Source organism: Convolutriloba macropyga, chromosome 4 (assembly GCF_964194025.1).
Source record: "Convolutriloba macropyga chromosome 4, txConMacr16.3, whole genome shotgun sequence".
In the NCBI taxonomy this organism is placed as follows: Eukaryota; Metazoa; Xenacoelomorpha; order Acoela; family Convolutidae; genus Convolutriloba; species Convolutriloba macropyga.
In genome coordinates, this window is record NC_134471.1 from 75,524,588 (window position 1) to 75,550,957 (window position 26,370).

The window sequence follows — 26,370 nt, forward strand, 5'->3', positions numbered from 1 at the left end:
AGAAACACCCCAGGAGAGAATTTGATCAGTCCGAAGAGCAGTTTTAAAATACAGGGAAATGAAAATTATTTCCTCACTTTCAAAAAATTGTGAATTTTTATTAAATTTTCATGCTAACAATCCAGAGATTCTCCAGCTTTCAAGGTTATATGTATTGCATAGTAATAGAGAAGATTAGTTTTGACTATCTGTTCTGACATTATAAAAAACACACACATAAAAGATAAGAAAAGATGTCCGTTTTTTTTTCAATAATGAATTTGGTTGATTTGATGTTCGTTTAATGATAATGGTTTTTTTTACGTTTCCAGTTTTTGAAAATACTCGAGTGGTTAATTGTGAATAAATTATAAAAATTCGCTGCAAAAACAACTCTAGAAAATTAAATAGAATACGTTTTTCTGCTTTTAGTTTCCGTTTTTCAGTATTGGTTTTTTTGATTTGCGAGCTCTAAATTGCCTGAAGTCTTTAATTTCTCAAAAGTCTTTTTGATACAGAGAAAAAATACTTTGTACAATAGTTTTTAACTAGCAGAAAACAAAAAAGCGTATAGAAATGGTTTTAAAACAAAATTTTTAGAGAAAGAAAAACGAATTTATTCATCTTTTCGGGAATTTTTCGGTCGTATTTTTTTGTTAATTTTTTGGGTTCAAACTGTAAAGCATTGCTGAAAAATTTCCGTTTAGGCTAACTAAATTGACTACAAAGTTTTTTGTTTGTTTCTGTCTAAAATTTCAATGCCATTTGTAACCCACCCCGCCTCGCATATACCCCCCCCCCCCCCCCCCCCCGCCGCCTCTCATATACCCCCCCCCCCCCGCCTCGCATATAAATTCCCCTTTTTTGATAAAATGTTGGAACAATAATAATAAATTAATTTAAGATCAGAAGTAGTACATTATCTTTTGGTCACAAGCTGTAAACATTAGATTAATGTAAGCTATCGTTTCCAATCAGAGAAAGCACCAAAAGGCAGTGCTGCCATGTCATGTGGTGTCTTTTGAAGCTAAAAAATTTTATCCTTTTTGAATATGAAATTTAAATTCTAGAAGTGGTTTGATTTTTTAAATAAATACGTATGTGAACTGGCCTTCCTGCCCTTGAGTCAACTGGCCTTCCAGGCAGGGACCCAAGAGGACCTAATCAGAGCTTCGACTTGAGCTTCTGGGTTATTAAGGAATGACAATCAGCTCTGTGAACTGCAGTTTAAACAATTTCTCAGTAGAAAGTGCCCAATAAAATTAACTAAATAAGAACTAAAATAGGGAATTCTGGGTAAAATGGAGAGCGGTGGCGGTGGTGGTGGTGGTGGGGGGAGATTGTGTGGTAATCCATGTCCGTAAATATTATGACGGTTTCTTATCGAGAATCTTGCCAAAATCTTATCAAGAATAGCCAATAGTTGTTATAAGCTTGTAATCAAGGTGCTCCAAGTTTCATTTCACTGGTTACCTCATGAGTTTCTTGGTGATCTTTTTGTGGTGTCTCATTTGGTCCTCACTTAACTTCCCCATCAGTCTCAAATGTTTCATAATGTAGTGATCTCTGTTCCACGAGATTCCCAGTCGCCACAACCAAGCTGTAATAGAAATACCAAATTCAATTATAAGGAACTGTTGTTTGAAGACTGGAAAGTCGAGGAGTCTGCGCCGCCTTGTTACCATTTCTCATCCTTGTTTAGATTCTCAAATTTGAATCAAATAGAGTTAAATTTATTGAGCCAGTAAAAGAAGGAACAATTATTTTGTATCTTGCATAATTTCAAGTTGATGAGGAGTAAATTCTTCTTCACAAAAGTTTTAAAGAAAAATATAGTTATCAAAAAATTAGAAGATAACGCTAATGCTTCGAAATGGACGGTTTTGTATTACAGACAGCATTAGAAACGAATTGGTTCGTCGTCCGAAATCACTGTCATAAAACAGCTTTAATTGACCCTAGAAGGTATCTAGTAGTTAGTAATGAGCAAAGAGCTATTATGAAACAAGATACTTTCTGATCGTGATATTTTTAAAAACAAAATCACACAATTTGAACACTAAGTCCTCTCTGCGATGCCTGAGTTTTGAAAAATTTTCCGAGAAGTACTATAAAGATTAATTTAATTCAAATGACTAGCTTATTTTTTTTTAAAATAATAATTAAGATATCTTTTGAAAAGAACATATTGCAGAACATTTTTTTTAGAACACTGCGCATTCTAAAGGTATCTTACAAGCCGTTCCAATTCTTATCATATCTTACAAGATTAACGCATCTATTGAACTTAAACTTTTAAGATTACGTAAGCTTTACGTAAGACCCCGGGTCACCACTTCTGAGTAGTCATTCATACAAGGATCATATATGGTATCATACAAATCATAACGTATTTCCTAGTACGATCCTTGTATGACTACTAAGAAATCATACAAATCATATATGACCTTTTATGAATACTAGGAATCATATATGACCTAGTATGACTACTAAGAATTCTGTATGATGAGCAACCCGGGACTACGTAAGATTACGTTAGATTACGTAAGATCTTAAATAACTAACCAATCATGTTAGTGCATGTCATGATGAGTACAAACATGATCCACATCCACAAGAAGAGGAATATCTTCTCATTGAACAGATTGAGAGGGAGGACACACTGCACATTGTAAGTGAGCAACTCTCCCACTGATCTCACTTCAAACTCACACATGGTGATGCGTGGGAATTTGGGAGAGAGCTCAAGGGAAGAGTTGTCATGGGCTAGAGACCTGCAAACAGTACAATATTGCACTCGCATTTCTATATAATTGTAGCACATGAAGCTACTAATTTCTATCCTAGTCAAGTGATCAACTTTGTAGAAATATTTCGGTGGTGGTGGTGGTAGTGGTGGGGGAGGGGGGGGGGGGGGGCGTCATGAGGGGGATCCGACTAATCCATAGTGTTAGTATTTTTAAATCAGGTTTGATGGCGGACCAGACTCATATGTATATGAAAAAAATGCTGTGGTCCAGATATCATCTAACTATTTAAGTTATCGTCGACATCATTTTGTTTTGTTAGTACCAAAAAAAATTCAATCTTTTTTCAGCTCTGCTTTTTTTCGAACAAATTGAGCAATTTGTAGATGTTCTATATTAGATATGCAAACTGTGGTTGACATTGTCAGCCATTGTAATTCACATATTGTCACGTTTAGGGATGTCGGATTCTACTTACCAAAAACTTACTTTTCAGTAACTGGAAGCAAAGTTGACGTTTTTTAAATAACTAGTTCTAATTCATCTGTATTTCAATGAAATTTTATTCAGAATCTCTGTTGCAGTGCACTATTACTGTTGAATCAACAAATAAACTCGCGAAACGAAATTTCAATTCATGCGAAACAAATTGATACCTCACAGGATTTCCTTCTGAAATCAGGTTAACTACCTCCCGAGCTTGTAATTGCTCAAATGAAAATTTGAAAGCTTATGAAGAATACTATTCAGGCAACACCATGTGAGGGTAGGATAGTTCTGAACGAAAAAATAACATGAACAAATATTCTTACTGGATGCAAGCAAAAATTTGTTACAGAGAAGAGCATTTAAAATTAGAGAAAATTTTCAATTGAAAAAATTTTAAACACAAAATTTTAAAATTGGCAACAACACTTGTTCTGAGAACTCACAGCAATAACTAGGCTATTAAAATTTGGGTGGACCAAGACTATGAATTAATCATTGTGGCGCTAAAAGTGTTGTCGAAAGGATGAGTCTCATAACAGGGGATCAGCATTTGGTCTGAACATCTCTTCTTCCCCATACTTAAGATAACCTATTCCAGGCAAACGATAAACAAGCCGGTTGAAAGTATAGGTTATGGGCAAGCAAGGTTATAAGCATGATTTAAACGCCAGTGGTAGAAATTGGATACCTACTTCAGCACATTTTTGTCCAAATTGTTCATATATCCTTTCTTCAGCATTTGTCATGGCAGAGCCACTCCTGTAGTGGGGAAGTTATGACAACATCTAAGGCTTTTTTGAAACACCAGTTTGATACTTCAATGAGTGTCTGAATTCAATTGGCCAAAAAAAGAAGGACAAGACCAAGGATTGGAGGTGCGGAAAGCCAAGTACCTGATTGAGGCAGAGATAATGAGAGGGAACGAGCAACGAGGTTGGAAAAAGCACCATGGTCAAGTGCCTCCTGAATCCTGTAATGTGTATACTCAGTAATTTACAGATTGTTCAGTTTTCTTCACTGTTTCTTTGAGGATTTCGTTGTCTGTTATTTTCTCACCGGTTATTTGTTCTACTAAAGCTTCAAAGTTTGTTCTCTGACTATTATCAAATTCCTGCAGAATAACAGAGGTAACTGCTGACGGAGTGTTACATCGCACGGAATATACCATCTTTGGGGCACCATGACAGCTTCGCGGAATTCCAACTGCACACTGTGATTTGTTTAGATAAGCAAGGTTGTCGAGCAATTTTTCTATTTGTTGACTCTTTTACTCAAAAATGCAGCCACAAAGCAGGTATTGCGGAAAAAATAACATGAACAAATATTCTTACTGGATGCAAGCAAAAACTTGTTACATAGAAGAGCATTTAAAATTGGAGTAAATTTTAAATTGAAAAACTTTTAAACACAAAATTTTAAAATTGGCAACAGCATTTGTTCAGAGAACTCACAGCAAAAACTAGGCCATGAAAATTTGGATGGGCCAGGACTATGAATTAATCATTGTGGAGTTAAAAGTGTTGTCGAAAGGATAAGTCTCGTAACAGGGGATCAGCATTTGGTCTGAACGTCTCCTATTCCTCATACTTAAGATAACCTATTCCAGGCAAACGATAAACAAGCCGGTTGAAAGTTTTGGTTATGGGAAAGCAAGGTTATAAGCAAGATTTAAACGCCAGTGGTAGAAATTGGATACCTACTTCAGCACATTTTTGTCCAAATTGTTCATATATCCTTTCTTCAGCATTTGTCATGGCAGAGCCACTCCTGTAGTGGGGGAGTTATGACAACATCTAAGGCTTTTTTGAAACACCAGTTTGATACTTCAATGAGAGTCTGAATTCAATCGGCCAAAAAAAGAAGGACAAGACCAGGGATTGGAGGTGCGGAAAGCCAAGCACCTGATTGAGACAGAGATAATGAGAGGGAACGAGCAACGATGTTGGAAAAAGCACCATGGTCAATTGCCTCCTGAATCTTGTGTTGTGTATTCTCAGTAATTTACAGATTGTTCAGTTTTCTTCACTGTTTATTTTAGGATTTCGTTGTCTGTTATTTTCTCACCGGTTATTTGTTCTACTAAAGCTTCAAAGTTTGTTCTCTGACTTTTATCAAATTCCTGCAGAATAACAGAGGTATCTGCTGACGGAGTGTTACATCGCAGGGAATATACCATCTTTGGGACACCATGACAGCTTCGCGGAATTCCAACTGGACACTGTGATTTGTTTAGATAAGCAAGGTTGTCGAGCAATTTTTCTATTTTGTTGACTCTTTTACTCAAAAATGCAGCAACAAAGCAGGTATTGCGGAAAAAATAACATGAACAAATATTCTTACTGGATGCAAGCAAAAACTTGTTACAGAGAAGAGCATTTGAATTTGGAGTAAATTTTCAATTGAAAAATGTTTAAACACAAAATTTTAAAATTGGCAACAACATTTGTTCAGAGAACTCACAGCAATAACTAGGCCATGAAAATTTGGATGGGCCAGGACTATGAATTAATCATTGTGGAGTTAAAAGTGTTGTCGAAAGGATAAGTCTCGTAACAGGGGATCAGCATTTGGTCTGAACGTCTCCTATTCCTCATACTTAAGATAACCTATTCCAGGCAAACGATAAACAAGCCGGTTGAAAGTTTTGGTTATGGGAAAGCAAGGTTATAAGCAAGATTTAAACGCCAGTGGTAGAAATTGGATACCTACTTCAGCACATTTTTGTCCAAATTGTTCATATATCCTTTCTTCAGCATTTGTCATGGCAGAGCCACTCCTGTAGTGGGGAAGTTATGACAACATCTAAGGCTTTTTTGAAACACCAGTTTGATACTTCAATGAGGGCCTGAATTCAATTGGCCAAAAAAAGAAGGACAAGACCAGGGATTGGAGGTGCGGAAAGCCAAGCACCTGATTGAGGTAGAGATAATGAGAGGGAACGAGCAACGAGGTTGGAAAAAGCACCATGGTCAAGTGCCTCCTGAGTCTTGTGTTGTGTATACTCAGTAATTTACAGATTGTTCAGTTTTCTTCACTGTTTCTTTGAGGATTTCGTTGTCTGTTATTTTCTCACCGGTTATTTGTTCTACTAAAGCTTCAAAGTTTGTTCTCTGACTATTGTCAAATTCCTGCAGAATAACAGAGGTATCTGCTGACGGATTGTTACATCGCAGGGAATATACCATCTTTGGGGCACCATGACAGCTTCGCGGATTTCCAACTGCACACTGTGATTTGTTTAGATAAGCAAAGTTGTCGAGCAGTTTTTCTATTTTGTTGACTCTTTTACTCAAAAATGCAGCCACAAAGCAGGTATTGCCGATGGCAGCGCCCAAGGTTGCAAGTCCTGTCTTTACCTTGTTATCTACAGCATTTAAATTAGTTTTTTGTTGGATATTAGTCGGACAAATCACTACTGTCCGTTGTTATGTAGATATATATTAGCAAAACGTAATTCTCTGACAAGGCAGGGTAAACTTCCTTTTAAATGACCGGAAATTCAAGAACTATTGAAAGAAATCAGATTTCAGTGAGAATTAGATTTAAATTGTCACAATTTTTATTTTAAAATTGGTAATAGTATTTTGATGGTGATGGTTCTGCTTACACGAGTACTTTGATGGCGTATGACTCAGTGAATATGTGTTGGTAGTATCCGATGATGGAAGACTCTGTTGCTCCCATTAGGAAAGTGTCAATCCAGTAGATTTGCAGAACACCTAAAACAACCACACAAAAAAAAACAAATTTGATGGTATAATTTCCAAAAAAGCATAGTGTTGCAGAAGATTTGACATAATAGAATGCTCATTGTTTTGTGCATTGGAGCCATACCTATGATAATGTAGCATAGTTTTAGCTGCAGGTAGATAGTCGTGATGGAGAGTCCGTATCTCCTGCCACAGTAGAACAGGAATATCTTCTTCTTGGCCAGATTTGACCTCAGTCGGAAGATAGGGTGCTTCCTGTACTCTGTTGCACTCAACAGATACCTGAACACAAATCATATCTTGTTATTTGTTTCATATACAAATTATGCTCTATAATATTATGTCAAATGCAATTTTGGTCGTACATTATATCCTTCGTGTGCGATCAAATTTGGACACACTAGTGGTCAAAATCTGGATAAACCTTAGCCCGACAAATGCTAACTCAAAATTGAACAAGTAAATAAGAAAAGAGTAGGGCTGGAACTAAAAATCCTAAAGCCCAAACAAATTTGACGGGTCCGAACAAAAAGTTTCTTTGCGTACTTTTTGTGTTATTTAACACACAGCTGTTGTTTCCTCAATGTTATCAAACCAAAATATTTTTGAATTCTTGCCAAATTCATATTTCGTGTAGAATCAACTCTATTTCAGAAAAACTTTTTGATGTCAGTAACACTAATTAATTGAAAAAGTCTCTAAAGATGTATTCTATAAATCAAACTTGTCGGAAATTTCACATTCGGAACCAAGAACTCAATAGATATGTTTTCAGTGGAAATTAAAAACTACTGGAAATGATGGCTCGGAAACAAAAGCAATAGAAAAAATATTTCACAAAATGTTCTTTGTTTTACACTCTCTGTTATATAGGCCTGCTGCTCAAATTTTTATAGTGTCGTGGTCGATAAAACGGGTCAAAGAATTCAATAAGTTGAATTTTAAACTAAATTTTGAACTGGAAATATACAAAAATTAGCTTGTATTTATAGTGGTTATCTATGCGAAAATATACAGAGAAAATTTAGATTAGCTAAAAGTATTTTACATGATTGGCATGTGAATAGATCTTAACTCCGAATCCCGGAGGTGATTTTCTATTTTCATCAACATTTCATGAGAATCATTTATGGCTTAGGTACAATCGAGTTCATTAGTTGGAGGTCGGTGGATGTTAGAATCAGGTTTCTGTTGGTGGGAGAATTTGCTTCTGACATATGATTGATAGGTCAATAAGATAATGATATCGCCAAAACAAAATTAGAATTGAGTTCAGTTTTGTAGCCATTACTTATCGACACAGCAATAAAGTTCGTCAGGTAAGTTCTTCTTTCGTTCTTTGAAACTTTAATAAAACTTCTAAGTTTCTTGATGTTTCGTTGAAACCATCACATCCTTCCTCTTTTTTAAGCAAGTTTGTGCGTATAGGTTCTCCAAATCTGTCGGGTTGTTTTCTGTTTCTTGTTGATGTTCGTGAAGGCTCTGAGGCTTCGGGTAGTTGGTGCTCTGCAGATGATGTGGCTGCAGAAGTTTCATCTTGAAGTGAAGGTCCCACATCTGTACTCTGAAGTTGTTGTTTTGATTGAGATATGGTCTCCTCCACTGCTGGTTCAATTTTCACATTGTCCTCGTCTAGTCTCGCAATTTGGTTGTCGCTCACTAGAATAGTCCGTGCTGAGTTTTCGGGCTGTATGAAAGATGTGTTCAAGCCCTTCCTGATGATGAAGGTAGCAGGAACTGTCTTTGTGTTTTCGTTGGCCTTGAATAGAATGGGTTCGCACAAGTCGAAATCTGCTATTGCTGGTAGTCTCACTCTGCGTCCCAACAAGAGATCAACTGGAGTTTTGCTCCTCGTCTTTGAAGTGTTGCGATGTGTCATCAGTGCCCTTTGCAGGAAAACTCCAAATGACACATTAAGGTTGGGACTCCACGCTTGAAGTGCCCGCTTCACTGTCTGAACTGCTCTTTCAGCTAGCCCATTAGCTATTGGATGATAGACGGGTGATTCTATTTTCTTAATTCCCAGTGATTCACACCACTGTTTAAGGTCACCACTTACAAATTCAGGACCATTATCAGAAACTAAAGTTTTTTGTATTCCGAATCTTGCAAATATTTGACTAAGATATATCTTAACTGTTTCTGATGTTCTATTTCCCGCGGGAAAGGCTTCGATCCAACCAGAACCCGCGTCAACAATTACTAAGATATTGCCTTGGTCCTTAACATAACCCCAGTCCATGTAGAGTTGTTCCCAAACGTCGGCTTCTGGCCACGTAGAGACCGTTTTTCCCAGGCTAGGCCTGTTCAATTGATAATTCTTACATTTACTAACAAAGTGTTGAACGTCTTGGGTAATGCCAGGCCACCATGCTATCATTCTGATTGATGCCTCAGTTGCATTCTTTCCGGGATGTGTCTCATGCGCTTTTGCCAAAACCAAGTGTCGTTGTTTGGGTGGAATGAAAGGAACAACACCTCTGAAGATGATTTCATTATGTAAAGTAAGTGCGTCTTTCTGTTGTTCGAATCCTTTTTCCGCTTCTGAACATTGTTTCCAATTGCCGCTTTTGATTCGTTTCATTATGTCCTGGAAGAGTCTGTTTGTTCCAAGTTCAGTTTTGATTTCTGCTTGGGTCACCAAATCACTCTGAGCGAAGTAGATGTTATTGATTGCGAAGCACACTCGATCGTTGTAGGATTCGTCTTCGTCAAAATCTATTCTGCTCAAAGAATCTGCATGGGGTATCTGCTCCCCTGGTGTGTACTTCAACTCATAGTCGAAGCCCATTAGAGCTATTGCCCATCTTGTGATTCTCGCTGATGCTGTCTTCGGGATCACCTCGTCTGGTGCAAAGAGATATTTGAGTTGTTTGTGGTCAGTCTTTAGTGTAAATCGTCTTCCAAGAAGGAATTGTTTCAATCTTGTGACCACAAAGACAATTGCCAGTGCTTCCCGCTCTATGTTCGAGTAGTTTTGCTCCGCTGAAGTCAATTTCCTCGATACATATATCACTGGATGTCCTTCTTGCGAAAGAAAATGGCTTTTTCAGAGGCGTCAGTAGTAACTGTTGCTTCTTTTTGTAAACTATATGGCTGTACAAGTGGGTTAGCACATAATTCATTTTTTATGTCTTCAAAAGCTTTTTTTGCATTTTGCCCCATGAGAAATCGCTATTTCTCATGTTGTTTAAGGGTAGCATTTTTGTTGCAAAATCAGGAATCATTCTTCTGTAAAAATTAGCCAGCCCAACAAACGATTCGAGTTGTTTGTTGTTAGTTGGTGCTTTTGCATTTTTTATTTTTTCAACATGTTTGGGATCTGGTGCTATTCCCTCCTTTGAAATGGAGTATCCCAAAAAGCTAACGCTATCGACTGGTTTTGAGTTGGACTTTTTCTCATTAATAGTAAAATTTTTCTCACGTAGTCGACTCTTGACTGCAAGCATTCTCTTGTCGAACTGCTCCTTGGTAGTTCCATAAACCAATACATCGTCTTGAAAGATCACAACACCTTTAATTCCTTTGAGTGTTGATTCGATGCAATTCTGGAAGATTGAAGAAGAGTTTTTCAATCCCGGAGGTAGTCGGCACATCTTGAACAGTCCCTGAGATGTGTTGATTGTGCATATATCCTGAGCATCTTCGTCAAGCTCAATTTGAGAGTAGGCATCTGAGAGGTCAATTTTGCCAAAGTATGAGGCCCCATGTAGGTTGTGGAAGATCGTCTCCATGTCCGGTATTGGGTAGTCCTCATCCATGACCTTGCCATTGATGTGCACTTTCAAGTCCACGCAAAGTCTCAGTTCTCCACTCCTCTTTCTCTGCCACACCACTGGAGATGCATTAGTGACTCCTGCATTAGTGTTCATATATCCTTTCTTCAGCATTTGTCATGGCAGAGCCACTCCTGTAGTGGGGAAGTTATGACAACATCTAAGGCTTTTTTGAAACACCAGTTTGATACTTCAATGAGGGTCTGAATTCAATTGGCCAAAAAAAGAAGGACAAGACCAGGGGTTGGAGGTGCGGAAAGCCAAGCACCTGATTGAGGTAGAGATAATGAGAGGGAACGAGCAACGAGGTTGGAAAAAGCACCATGGTCAAGTGCCTCCTGAGTCTTGTGTTGTGTATACTCAGTAATTTACAGATTGTTCAGTTTTCTTCACTGTTTCTTTGAAGATTTCGTTGTCTGTTATTTTCTCACCGGTTATTTGTTCTACTAAAGCTTCAAAGTTTGTTCTCTGACTATTGTCAAATTCCTGCAGAATAACAGAGGTATCTGCTGACGGATTGTTACATCGCAGGGAATATACCATCTTTGGGGCACCATGACAGCTTCGCGGATTTCCAACTGCACACTGTGATTTGTTTAGATAAGCAAAGTTGTCAAGCAGTTTTTCTATTTTGTTGACTCTTTTACTCAAAAATGCAGCCACAAAGCAGGTATTGCCGATGGCAGCGCCCAAGGTTGCAAGTCCTGTCTTTACCTTGTTATCTACAGCATTTAAATTAGTTTTTTTGTTGGATATTAGTCGGACAAATCACTACTGTCCGTTGTTATGTAGATATATATTAGCAAAACGTAATTCTCTGACAAGGCAGGGTAAACTTCCTTTTAAATGACCGGAAATTCAAGAACTATTGAAAGAAATCAGATTTCAGTGAGAATTAGATTTAAATTGTCACAATTTTTATTTTAAAAATTGGTAATAGTATTTTGATGGTGATGGTTCTGCTTACACGAGTACTTTGATGGCGTATGACTCAGTGAATATGTGTTGGTAGTATCCGATGATGGAGGACTCTGTTGCTCCCATTAGGAAAGTGTCAATCCAGTAGATTTGCAGAACACCTAAAACAACCACACAAAAAAAAAACAAATTTGATGGTATAATTTCCAAAAAAGCATAGTGTTGCAGAAGATTTGGCATAATAGAATGCTCACTGTTTTGTGCATTGGAGCCATACCTATGATAATGTAGCATAGTTTTAGCTGCAGGTAGATAGTCGTGATGGAGAGTCCGTATCTCCTGCCACAGTAGAACAGGAATATCTTCTTCTTGGCCAGATTTGACCTCAGTCGGAAGATAGGGTGCTTCCTGTACTCTGTTGCACTCAACAGATACCTGAACACAAATCATATCTTGTTATTTGTTTCATATACAAATTATGCTCTATAATATTATGTCAAATGCAATTTTGGTCGTACATTATATCCTTCGTGTGCGATCAAATTTGGACACACTAGTGGTCAAAATCTGGATAAACCTTAGCCCGACAAATGCTAACTCAAAATTGAACAAGTAAATAAGAAAAGAGTAGGGCTGGAACTAAAAATCCTAAAGCCCAAACAAATTTGACGGGTCCGAACAAAAAGTTTCTTTGCGTACCACTTGTGTTATTTAACACACAGCTGTTGTTTCCTCAATGTTATCAAACCAAAATATTTTTGAATTCTTGCCAAATTCATATTTCGTGTAGAATCAACTCTATTTCAGAAAAACTTTTTGATTTCAGTAACACTAATTAATTGAAAAAGTCTCTAAAGATATATTCTATAAATCAAACTTGTCGGAAATTTCACATTCGGAACCAAGAACTCAATAGATATGTTTTCAGTGGAAATTAAAAACTACTGGAAATGATGGCTCGGAAACAAAAGCAATAGAAAAAATATTTAACAAACTGTTCCTTGTTTTACACTCTCTGTTATATAGGCCTGCTGCTCAAATTTTTATAGTGTCGTGGTCGATAAAACGGGTCAAAGAATTCAATAAGTTGAATTTTAAACTAAATTTTGAACTGGAAATATACAAAAATTAGCTTGTATTTATAGTGGTTATCTAAGCGAAAATATACAGAGAAAATTTAGATTAGCTAAAATTATTTTACATGATTGGCATGTGAATAGATCTTAACTCCGAATCCCGGAGGTGATTTTCTATTTTCATCAACATTTCATGAGAATCATATATGGCTTAGGTACAATCGAGTTCATTAGTTGGAGGTCGGTGGATGTTAGAATCAGGTTTCTGTTGGTGGGAGAATTTGCTTCTGACATATGATTGATAGGTCAATAAGATAATGATATCGCCAAAACAAAATTAGAATTGAGTTTAGTTTTGTAGCCATTACTTATCGACACAGCAATAAAGTTCGTCAGGTATGTTCTTCTTTCGTTCTTTGAAACTTTAATAAAACTTCTAAGTTTCTTGATGTTTCGTTGAAACCATCACATCCTTCCTCTTTTTTAAGCAAGTTTGTGCGTATAGGTTCTCCAAATCTGTCGGGTTGTTTTCTGTTTCTTGTTGATGTTCGTGAAGGCTCTGAAGTTTCGGGTAGTTGGTGCTCTGCAGATGATGTGGCTGCAGAAGTTTCATCTTGAAGTGAAGGTCCCACATCTGTACTCTGAAGTTGTTGTTTTGATTGAGATATGGTCTCCTCCACTGCTGGTTCAATTTTCACATTGTCCTCGTCTAGTCTCGCAATTTGGTTGTCGCTCACTAGAATAGTCCGTGCTGAGTTTTCGGGCTGTATGAAAGATGTGTTCAAGCCCTTCCTGATGATGAAGGTAGCAGGAACTGTCTTTGTGTTTTCGTTGGCCTTGAATAGAATGGGTTCGCACAAGTCGAAATCTGCTATTGCTGGTAGTCTCACTCTGCGTCCCAACAAGAGATCAACTGGAGTTTAGCTCCTCGTCTTTGAAGTGTTGCGATGTGTCATCAGTGCCCTTTGCAGGAATGCTCCAAATGACACATTAAGGTTGGGACTCCACGCTTGAAGTGCCCGCTTCACTGTCTGAACTGCTCTTTCAGCTAGCCCATTAGCTATTGGATGATAGACGGGTGATTCTATTTTCTTAATTCCCAGTGATTCACACCACTGTTTAAGGTCACCACTTACAAATTCAGGACCATTATAAGAAACTAAAGTTTTTTGTATTCCGAATCTTGCAAAGATTTGACTAAGATATATCTTAACTGTTTCTGATGTTCTATTTCCCGCGGGAAAGGCTTCGATCCAACCAGAACCCGCGTCAACAATTACTAAGATATTGCCTTGGTCCTTAACATAACCCCAGTCCATGTAGAGTTGTTCCCAAACGTCGGCTTCTGGCCACGTAGAGACCGTTTTTCCCAGGCTAGGCCTGTTCAATTGATAATTCTTACATTTACTAACAAAGTGTTGAACGTCTTGGGTAATGCCAGGCCACCATGCTATCATTCTGATTGATGCCTCAGTTGCATTCTTTCCGGGATGTGTCTCATGCGCTTTTGCCAAAACCAAGTGTCGTTGTTTGGGTGGAATGAAAGGAACAACACCTCTGAAGATGATTTCATTATGTAAAGTAAGTGCGTCTTTCTGTTGTTCGAATCCTTTTTCCGCTTCTGAACATTGTTTCCAATTGCCGCTTTTGATTCGTTTCATTATGTCCTGGAAGAGTCTGTTTGTTCCAAGTTCAGTTTTGATTTCTGCTTGGGTCACCAAATCACTCTGAGCGAAGTAGATGTTATTGATTGCGAAGCACACTCGATCGTTGTAGGATTCGTCTTCGTCAAAATCTATTCTGCTCAAAGAATCTGCATGGGGTATCTGCTCCCCTGGTGTGTACTTCAACTCATAGTCGAAGCCCATTAGAGCTATTGCCCATCTTGTGATTCTCGCTGATGCTGTCTTCGGGATCACCTCGTCTGGTGCAAAGAGATATTTGAGTTGTTTGTGGTCAGTCTTTAGTGTAAATCGTCTTCCAAGAAGGAATTGTTTCAATCTTGTGACCACAAAGACAATTGCCAGTGCTTCCCGCTCTATGTTCGAGTAGTTTTGCTCCGCTGAAGTCAATTTCCTCGATACATATATCACTGGATGTCCTTCTTGCGAAAGAAAATGGCTTTTTCAGAGGCGTCAGTAGTAACTGTTGCTTCTTTTTGTAAACTATATGGCTGTACAAGTGGGTTAGCACATAATTCATTTTTTATGTCTTCAAAAGCTTTTTTTGCATTTTGCCCCATGAGAAATCGCTATTTCTCATGTTGTTTAAGGGTAGCATTTTTGTTGCAAAATCAGGAATCATTCTTCTGTAAAAATTAGCCAGCCCAACAAACGATTCGAGTTGTTTGTTGCTAGTTGGTGCTTTTGCATTTTTTATTTTTTCAACATGTTTGGGATCTGGTGCTATTCCCTCCTTTGAAATGGAGTATCCCAAAAAGCTAACGCTATCGACTGGTTTTGAGTTGGACTTTTTCTCATTAATAGTAAAATTTTTCTCACGTAGTCGACTCTTGACTGCAAGCATTCTCTTGTCGAACTGCTCCTTGGTAGTTCCATAAACCAATACATCGTCTTGAAAGATCACAACACCTTTAATTCCTTTGAGTGTTGATTCGATGCAATTCTGGAAGATTGAAGAAGAGTTTTTCAATCCCGGAGGTAGTCGGCACATCTTGAACAGTCCCTGAGATGTGTTGATTGTGCATATATCCTGAGCATCTTCGTCAAGCTCAATTTGAGAGTAGGCATCTGAGAGGTCAATTTTGCCAAAGTATGAGGCCCCATGTAGGTTGTGGAAGATCGTCTCCATGTCCGGTATTGGGTAGTCCTCATCCATGACCTTGCCATTGATGTGCACTTTCGAGTCCACGCAAAGTCTCAGTTCTCCACTCCTCTTTCTCTGCCACACCACTGGAGATGCATTAGTGACTCCTCCTGGCTGTACCGGTTCAAGGATGCCTTGTCTGACCATTTGTTCCAGCTTCTCTGTGACCTTGTCTTGAAGAGGTAGAGGTATTTTTCTGGCTTTGCAGAACATTGGCTGTGTTCCTGGTATCAGCTTCACATGAGCTTTGTAACCCTTCACCGCAGGTAGGTGCTCGGCTGTGATGTTGTTCACACCGTGCTTGGGTAGAAGGTCTCTACCAAGTAGTCCAAATTCTTTATCAGACTGCACAACTGCTAGTTGTTTTTGCGTGAGCCTGCTTCCGTTCCACTCAATGTCGCAAGTAAGTGATCCCAGAAGCGTTAATTGATGACCATCATAAGCTTCAAGATATCTCATCTTTCCATCCAACTGAGGTTTACCAAGCTCAGTCCATATTTTTGATGATATCACTGTGCTATCTGCACCTGTGTCTACCTGCATTTTTACTTTACAGTTATTTATTGAGATATATTCCCATGTCACAGACATGCTAAAGATTTGTTCTTTAGTATAAAACATTCCCATCTCCGATGCTGGAGATGCTTACTCTGACGAAACATTTTCTTCTTAGCAAAAGTTATTCTGTTTATTGTACTTACCTGAATTTGGTTGGCGTTTGCTTCTACACATTTTTGAGAAGTGTCCCACCTTTTCACAGGTGTTGCATTTCTTACTTAGCGCTGGACAAGGTCTACTAGAGTGTGGCTTACCTTCACACCTAGTGCACATGTTGTTGCTTTTATTAGCCGTAATTTTTTCATTTGGTTTTCGAAAAGTCTTTTTGAAGTTGAACCCAACTTCTTCTTTCACCGTAAAGGGCTTATTACCTGATGAGGAACTTGCAAAAACCATTGCTTGACTTCTGAACTGTAAACTCTCGGTCATTTCAGTATCCGACTTTGCTGGTTTTGCTTTAATACCGTCTAGTAGTCTAAGTTTTGCTTCAGGGTCCCTCAAACCTGAGATAAACTTTATTTTTACCAACTCCTCTTCGGGGTTGGCCGCTGTTTTCAATTTTTCGAAGTCACAATAGCGTGCTTTTTCTCTAAGAGGTGCTAAGAAGCCGTCGTCTGACTCCCCTACACCTTGGATTACGGACAGAAATTTAGCCCTTTCTGCCGTTACTACTCTCTCTTTAGGAGAAATATAATTTTGAATCGCCAATCTGATGTCTTTATATGTAGTGTCTATCAAATTCCTAGGACTCATTAAGCTCCTAAGTTTAATAATTGCATCTTGCCCGCACATACTAAGAAAGAGATTGGTTACCTGTAGGTCCTGTACAGTACCATCGGTGTTGACCTTGTCCTCTTTCTTCTCTGCGCGACATTTCGCCACAAAAGACATAATCCACGCAGTAGCTGATTCTGCATTCTGTAGATCCAAAATTTGTCTGTCTGTAGCTGGTCTGGACACCATTGTCGTGGTCGATAAAACGAGTCAAAGAATTCAATAAGTTGAATTTTAAATTAAATTTTGAACTGAAAATATACAAAAATTAGCTTGTATTTATAGTGGTTATCTATGCGAAAATATACAGAGAAAATTTAGATTAGCTAAAAATATTTTACATGATTGGCATGTGAATAGATCTTAACTCCGAATCCCGGAGATGATTTTCTATTTTCATCAACATTTCATGAGAATCATATATGGCTTAGGTACAATCGAGTTCATTAGTTGGAGGTCGGTGGATGTTAGAATCAGGTTTCTGTTCGTGGGAGAATTTGCTTCTGACATATGATTGATTGGTCAATAAGATAATGATAGCGCCAAAACAAAATTAGAATTGAGTTTAGTTTTGTAGCCATTACTTATCGACACAGCAATAAAGTTCGTCAGGTAAGTTCTTCTTTCGTTCTTTGAAACTTTAATAAAACTTCTAATTTTCTTGATGTTTCATTGAAACCATCACATATAGTTTTTGTGAATGTCTTATTAAAGGTCTCATGGCCAATGTGTTGTTGAGGCTACCCCAAAAAGTGGAATAAATTTGACTGCGATAATTGATTCTGACTTATCGGCTCTTGAAAATTCATGTTTGATGAGTGAAGCGAGGTTCTTATAGGTTTTCAACTTTTCGTTTGTTTTGAAGTAAACAACAATTAACAAGCATTAGATTGCTTTTGACTTACGAAGTATTTACATTGCATTACCTGATCATTAGATTGCTATTAGATTGCGAGGTAATATAGAATACTCGAATTGCAAACTGTGCTAGAGTCAAGTTCCTCAAATCACGTGAACAGAATCATGTGTAGCACTGATTAGCTAATGTTTTCATAAAAACGAAAAAATCCAGAACACCAGGTTCTTCATATGACGTGGACAGAATTCTACGTAGCACTGAAGAGCTACTACTTTGAGAATATAAACGCAAGTGAGAATACCTTTTCGACTTAAGAATGCCACATCACCTTGAGAATGCCTAAAAGTATTGATAACGCTGTTAATGCAATTTTCACTATCCAATAAGAAACTGGAGACCACGTGATCGCAATTATAAAAAGAGCTTAAACTCTTTTCAAAATCACTAATAAGTATGTTCAATATCACAAATTAACATCTTCTAATTTCTATCTTTGTTACAAAGTAACATAAATTAATTGTTCCCACATTTTCGGAAAAAAATGAGAGAATTTATGCTATTACCACTTTTTTGTTCAGACTAGTTTTGTTTTTTTTTGAGGGAATCTCCGGCTAGCAAATGTTGTGTCTATATGAAGCTCTCTGTGTATAAAATTTCACTATAAAAAAAATTTAGCAAAATTGCTTTAGGGAAATTTTTTAATCATTTTCTCACAAAATCTTAGCCTAATTTTTGGTCAACTTGAATTTCAAAATTCAATCAATTACGAAAATTAATAGTTTCTTCAAGACTTCTTTGAAAAACAAGTGTCTATTTTGACTTTTATCAAACTTTGATGTCACTAATGAAAAGTAGTTTCTTATATATGTGTCATTCATTAACACAAAAAAAAATCTGAGCAGCTCTACGTACTCAGCCAACTAATTTTGATTTTCATTTTCATATAAATTAGATCGTTTTTTGGAGCAACTTTTTTAAAAATAACTCTTCATTATTTAAATAGTATTTAGGCCAATTGGAACTCGAGGGGCACATCAATGATCAGAACGGGTAATCACACTCAGGCAGCGCACAAAATAAAAAGTTTCATAGGCTTTCAGATAAAGAGAGAAATAAAACTTTTGTACAACTTTGCTGGCTTGCCCTGCTCTAACTAATGCTTTTAGAGTTATCCCCTTTTCAATATCACTTTTCTACAAAACTGTTATTAAAATAACGAATTAAGTTTTTATCAGTAATCATTTTGGAAACAATTGTCGATGTTATTTAGTTCTAGTTCTTTCTTCATAGTATTTTTGGCAAATTTTCTGATCATTTTTATCGATGACAATTCATATTGAAAAAAGTAGTTTTTCAAGAACTCAGTTTGATTTTGATTAGTGGAGACTAACTGAAGGACGATTCAAGGCAGAATTTTTCAATTATTACTTTTTGTTCTGACGTGTTTCTTCCATCTGGCTGTTTTCTTTCCTGTTGTTGACTGCTTTTTGGATACTAAGTTGAAACAATTTAAAAGAAATCGGACTTAATTTGTTCCGTTTGTCTATGTTTTTTATTTTTTGTAACGTCATTTTTTCAAGAAACAAAATTTTTCAACTAAGTTTAAAAAAACTTAATGTTTTAATTCACTTTTGATGATCGTGTCGTCCTTCTGTCCAATTTGTCGTAATTTGCGTTCAATTTGTATTTCTTAAGACTTTCATTTTTTTAGATTTGAGACTCATATATTTGTAACATATTTGTTCTCTGAGTTTTAAAACCAAAACTACAGCACAAAGCTATTACTTTTCTTAAGTTGCCTCAAAGTGCTTTTTTATTCACCCCTACAGGTATCTATGGGCCCAAAAATTTCTTCCTGTCTAAGTGTTGTCTTATAAAAAAACTCAAGGTGTGAAGATGAAAGCTGATTTCTTTATCATTTATATCGCATATACTTTACTGCTACTTTGTCATAAATAGGTCTAGTATGCTTTTTTATGCTTTATATTTAAATATGTTTTTTGTTCTTTTGAAGTCTTTGAAATTTGGAATAATTGCTTTAGAATAAGTGACTATCTTTCTGTTTTTGAAAAACCCGTCCAAAGTTGCTAAATTTTAGCCACTCTTCGGCTCTGCATAGTATTTTTTGATGTAACTATTTTTTCGTGGGAGATGTGTGCTTCATTAGGTTTCTCAGCTGAGTGTGAACCCGTAGGTTATCAAACAGTACGTTTAACCTTTCGTCGCAATCCTGTTACCCTATTTGCTTTATCGTTAAGAGAACTCAATAGTCGTGACTTCAACCCCTTCTTTTCACCTACGTTTGCCATTTGTTGATACAAGTGCAGAATTTCATTTTGACTAATACATGCCATTTTATTCAAACTTTATACCCAAACACCGCTGGGGGTAAATTGCAAAAAAAACTTGTAAAATGATAACTTGTTGCTTAAGACCAATTTGCACCGTTGACAATGCAGGCCACATAATCTAAATAATTATGACAAAAACTTTCAAAAATTTTTTCAGTTTCCAGTGTTTTGTATTTTTAAAACAGTGTTACAGCTAAAATAGCGTCAAGGAGTTTCAAATGTGAAGGGTTTCACAGAAAACAAGTGACGTGGAGCCGCTGTTTCTTTAACATTTTTCGGATTCGTTTTCAATTATCTATATAAAACATGAATAGGTTATTGTTTTTATTGAATTTATTGTAACATCAGCCGCCAGATCTAAAATTGCTTTTGACTAAAAAGTTATTGCTGAGAAAATTAGAGATTATGAAAATTAGTTAACGTTGAGCCAGAAGTCATGAACTTGACTTGAGGACTTTAGAACTGGTTAAAAAATTCTTAATTTTCAATGAGTTATAGATAAGGACTGATCAAGCTCAATCGAAATCGTCAACAATGCAAAAGAAATCAAACTGAAAGGGTTCGTGTTTAGTTACAAAGCGTTTTATGGAAAATCTTTTGATAATATTTATCATGATTCAAGGGCAAATAACTAATTCGTAAGTGAAGGTTGTAGAGGTGTTTTGGTTCCTCTGATAACTCAAACTTTTCTCCCTGTTGTTTTTGTTTCAAACTTTAGCTAAATGAAGTTAACTATTTTTATAGCCGCTAAAAAAAAACAATGTTTGGTGTTTTAATATATTTTTTCCCTCATACTGGGTTTATATTTAATACATTTTAACATAATCTTCACACACCATTTTTATCTAACTATTTTTGAAGTAGACTGTATTTTAAGAAAAGAACCAGAGAGTTTAGACATGTGGTCCCGCGATCTAACATCGTCGTTTATCGGTAGTACCGACCAGAAGTACACAGTTGTGAAACAGAGTTCTGACATTTGTTCTGACATTTGTTGCTATTTTTGAGCACATAAGAAACCGTTTTAGGCATGCTGACCTGTCAATGTGTTTTGCGACCTGCATGACAGCAGGGTCTCTGGTCTCCGGGTTGACTGCGTTGTCGAAGGAGGTCAGCAGATCGACAATCGCATTCACATCCACAAAGTGATGGCTGAACACGTTGAACCACACAGCTCGTGGTACATAGAAACACATGGCTGAAAAAAGAGAGTTTTATTCTCATAGTTGTTAAAACACTCACGTGCACATTTTAAAATGCCGAAAGTCTGCAGTGCCAGAAGTTAAAATGCCAGAAATTGCTACTTAGCCAGAAGTTGACTTCCGTTGACTTTCGTCATTTTAAAACGTGCGCGTTTCGTGTTTTAAGCATGGTTAAGTGACTCGCTGCAGAAGTCACTTCGAAATTCTGGCTTAATATCTCGGACCACTTCGCGGTTCTCGATAAACGCCAGAAGTTCTCTGACTTCAAGCAGAGTCACGTAACCATTACGTAAGAGCTCGACATCACATCACATGCTTGCCATGGTGTACAACACAAACACACCTAGCATCATGAAGAATAGTGGAATCCACTGGTAGTACGTGATCTCATTATCCCTCTTGATGGTCACAGCCTCGTCTGCTCCCAAGGGGACATCCATTGGGATGTAATAAGTGGACTGGACAAAGCACAAGTTGTTAGTGTAGTCCACCCACGACTCTGGGAAGTAGTTTGGTGTCCAACACCTGGAAAGAGGACATTAATTGCTAGATTAGGTACCGGATAGAAAGACGCACCTTATAGAAAGAGAGGATCTATTCTGTTTTTGCCCCCCCCCCAGCTTAGTGAGCTTAAATTTTTTTATGACCCCCAGGCGCACGTGCTATTTTGTTACATAGTGACGTGTTATAACAACATAATATAATTTGTTACTGGGGGTCATAAAAAACACTGGGGGGGGGGGAACAGAATAGAACCGAGATACATATTTACAATATCTCAAGTTAATTCTATACGCCATATAGTCTCGCAGAGAATGGGAAACAGTTCGAAAAATTACAAGACAAGAATTTTAAAATTTATAAGGAAGTCTTAAAATAGTAAGCAGCTGGTTTCTTATAAAAGTGGTGGATGCCCTAACGTCATAAGCAAAAGGCCTTCCGGAATCCAGACTATAAATGACAATGGTCAAAACTGAATATATCAATTTGCTTCCAATTTTTTTGTTGGACGAAGTTGGATCTTTCCGACGAGAAATGAAAACAAGACGGCTCGTGGTAGTCTGCCCGTAGCACAATGTTCCAATATACTTCTCAAGGTTTCGAAATCAACTTAGAATTATGTCAGAGAAAAATTGGGAGTATCCGAAGACAACCTTTATGAATTGGAGAAAACTTCTTGAACTGTTTCAATAAATTATATGCCGTAAACTCTCTCATTCTCTCTCAAATTCTACTACTACAGGAGAATAGTGTTTTACTAGAGGAGAATAGATTGGACGATCTTCTCCTACAATGTAATGAATACAAATTTTAAAAAACTTTTTTTGCTGATTTGTTGTTCATTTCATGAAACTTGTTTTTTACCTCCGCTGTTGAAAGTACTAACATGACTAATTCTTATTCAACAAAAATATTTTTCTCAAAAAGAACTCTAGAACTTAGAAACGAAGAATCATTTGTTGTTACTTTTACATTTTACATTTTCCAAGTTGACTTTTGCTACTTTGAGGGCTCTCAACCACCTGAAGCCTTCTATTTTCCCCGAACTGTTTTTGAAACAAAAAACATTGGCTCCTATCCCTGTTTTCAATCAGCAGAAAAGACAAAAGACGGATAAAGAAACTCTTAGCAAATTCTTTCTTTACGAAAAAAAACAAAATTTTTAATTTTTTAAAGTTTTGTGGTCAAATAGATTAAATCGTTATAGGCTCGAAACTGTAAAACTTCTCATGACAATTAAAACTTCATTTAATTGGTACTGATTCCAAGTTCCTCGGTTTGTTTTTAGTTTTAAATTCCATGCGATCTGATAAGCCATTTAAAATATGTTGGAACAGTAACTTATAATTATTCCATCTATAATTACCCTTAGCTTGCATGACGGTTAATTTGTCTTTTTGTACATTGTAATATTACCTTTTACATATTTTTATACACAGTTAATGGATTTAAAAAAACTGATTGGCCTCATTGGATAACAATTAATGACGTGTCAAACAGTAATTGCCTAATATGCTCAAAATACAAGACTGGCCAAATTTTGAGGCAACTTTAATATGACGCAACAACATGAGATAATTACCCACTACGGACTTTATATGTCAAATAGAACGTTTCAAAGGTCAGTTAGTAAAATTATCGATTGTAATAGACAATTGATGTGATGGAAGACTTCTCTAGATTTGATTTCTTATTAGGATCGTACTGATATAAAGACAAGAACAAATATCAGGTTGAAGTTATTATAATGCAGACTTGAATTGAATGACAGCCAACTAAAATTTCACTAAAAAACTATGGGCATTTTGATGAAAATTCTCATTTTAAAAATTTGAGAAAAAAAGTTTCGTGAGAGAAAAAAAATTGTTCGCATGAGAAAATTGTCAATACGGGATTTAAAATCTTCTGAGAAAACGGCAATATAGTAATCAACTGGTTTCTCACTTGAAAACATTGTTGGATGCCCTGACCTCAGGAGTTAATGTCCTGATGAGTAACCGCCATGCTAAAAATCTGATTCCTAGTGCTAGTATGAGTCTGTTAAATTACTAATTTTTATAGCAGTACATTAATAATTTCAAATATCACATAGGTACTTGCATAAAACAATTGCTTCACATGGTTTGGTTTCCGGCAAATGATTGGTGCGCGCAAATAGTATTTTGAATTTCTAACGGCTTTTCTAAGACAGCAATCAACTAATACTTCAACTAAGACAAATAAAAAATTTGTTCGGACAAAAAAATCGTTAATGCTATCACAAGAATTAAAACAACAGGTGCACATTTGTCCTTAAATTCTTTTCATACTTTCAATGACCAAATCTCTTGGTTTTCTTGCATATTTTTTGCCAAGTTAAGAAATATTAACTAATATATTTTTTTTCGAAAATTGAAAGATGCACTTTTTCTAATTGCCGCTATTTAGGCGTTGAGAAGGCTGTTTATTCAACTATTTCAAATCTCAGTTTTGTTTCAATAGATTTTTTTATAAACAAGGCGGGAAAAATTAGGTAAAAAAACGTGAACCAAAATTTAAATAAATCATTTAGTCGTTATCAACTGAGTTGTGATTTTTTTGCTGCGGCTTAATTAAATGTATACCATTGTTACTAAAAGGACGGAAAACACAAGATGAATACTTAACAACAGATATCCCAGTTGTTTGGAATATCTATTTTTTAAAATAGCAAAATCTTTTCACGCTGTGTTCTACGAGTTTGGTTGAAATCGTTCGTAATTGAAATGATTTCCAGAAACAATCGTTTCTTTTCAAATTTAAAACGCCCGATTTTGATTTCTGTATAAAAGAAGGCTTCGAGTTGTTTAGAATGCTTCAAGCTCTAGAAAAAATTTGAGTTCTGGAAATAATGTTTGATTGGTCCAGGTTTACTATAGGAAGACCCGGTTGAATTGTTTTTATTAGTGCATCTCAATACCTTAAACGAACTTCTTTGGTCTGCTTTTGTTGATTAATATGGTTGACAAATACTCACGAATTGAGAGGACAGTTTTGATTCAATTTTTTTCAACAATAAGAACAACATAGATCCAGGAGACTTGAAAACAATCTACGCAAGATCCAATAGCGATGGCAATTAATACTGTACTGCAACATATAAGGGCGCAGTGACAACCTGATTAAGTGAATTAGATTTTCAAATTGTATCCCAAATTAAGTTTGATTTCTTCATGATTTGAACTGATGAGACCTTTACGATTAATCGAAATTGTTCAGAGACATCTAACTATTTTTTTTTTGAAAGGACAGACGCTTTTAATTTTTATTTTGGTTCAAAAAGAGCATGAAATTTTAGTGTTTGGTGTCTTTCTCTTGTGACGCTACACCAACTGTTAACAGCGGAGAAACACAAACTTGTTTGTTAACACATGCTTATGCTTAAAAATTGTTCTCATGGGTACATATCCAGGTGAACAGACAAAACAGTCCCAGACAAAACAATCCCGAATAGCAAAATATTCTCAGACAAAACAGTCCCAAAAAAGCAGACAAAAGAGTCCCAGACAAAATAGTCCGAACTAAACATAGAGTTAAATCGATATTTATTAGGGACTATTTTGTCTGGGACTATTTTGTCTGTTTTTATTGCACTGTTTTGTCTGGGACTGTTTTGTCCGGACACATATCCCAGATTTTCACTCACTTGATGGGGTCTGCGATGTACGATCTGCCGATGACAGCCATGGACATGAGCATGTATACAGCTGCAGTGTACCTGTAGTTCAATCTGTCTGCAAAGTCATTGTCGTTTCCAGGCGCAGACTTGGTCACGACTTTCAACAGTTTCTCAAACATGGCCGCTGTTCTTTTTGCTGACTATATTTAACTGATGATAAAAGTTAAAATGATCATTTCTGCATATAATTCAAATATAATTGTACCGTGTTTAATCTCAACTTTGTTTAAAATCTTTGATTAACTGATTCTGATATTCGATTTTAGAAAAATATATTTTTTTGATAATCAAGCGAAGCAAACTGATAATAAAACGTTACGTTTAGTAACAGATAAGTGATAGAGTGCTGGCCATCATATGCGTCAAATATTTGACTGTTATTTCGAAATGATAAAACCCATTATATTATGACAAAAATTGAGATCAAAGTGAAAATTTAAATGCCTGTCAAGATTACGATCCATTATAAACCCTTTTCTTATCAATTCTGTTAAATCCTACAATTTGTTTTCGGAATTGAATGATAAATTTTCTCCCCGTTTTCAAAGAAAAAATCTTTTAAGCTGCAAAATTTTAATTTGAGTGTTGATATCAATTCAAATGAAAACGAAACAACTTGCGAACGATTTGAGTCTCAAATTAATTTTTATATCGAAAAGTAGTGTCTGAATATCTTTTTATGTGGTGTCTGAATAAATTTGATTTTGTCTTATCATCTTAAATGGTAGCTGATGATAAATTATGATTTTGTAGTCACATCAATTTATTATTTATTAACTTTAATAAACCAGAACCACGGTTGAACGATTTTCAATTAAAACTGCGTTTTCCTATAAATTTGTTCAACTGTATGTATCACTAATATTGCTTTAGTTTTAAGTACGCGTTCAAACCTTACTTAAAAAGG

General features: G+C 36.4%; 2 protein-coding genes across 2 annotated transcripts in view; one reads left to right on the forward strand and one right to left on the reverse strand.

Annotated features, from left to right (window-relative positions):
• The window catches only part of LOC142337911 (innexin-19-like), a 37,447-nt gene extending 11,215 nt beyond the window's left edge, over positions 1-26,232 (reverse strand). Inside the window, exons 1-7 of the mRNA XM_075387547.1 lie at positions 25,431-26,232; positions 21,609-21,790; positions 21,102-21,261; positions 11,897-12,054; positions 11,669-11,780; positions 2,545-2,753; positions 1,453-1,579 (exon numbers count right to left, since the gene is read on the reverse strand). Coding sequence (XP_075243662.1) covers positions 1,453-1,579; positions 2,545-2,753; positions 11,669-11,780; positions 11,897-12,054; positions 21,102-21,261; positions 21,609-21,790; positions 25,431-25,582 — 1,100 coding nt within the window. The 5' untranslated portion in view covers positions 25,583-26,232. The remainder of the gene's footprint in view (positions 1-1,452; positions 1,580-2,544; positions 2,754-11,668; positions 11,781-11,896; positions 12,055-21,101; positions 21,262-21,608; positions 21,791-25,430) is intronic.
• Positions 1-26,370, forward strand: part of LOC142337902 (uncharacterized) — a 519,657-nt gene that overhangs the window by 213,984 nt on the left and 279,303 nt on the right. The gene's annotated exons all lie outside the window — the stretch shown is intronic.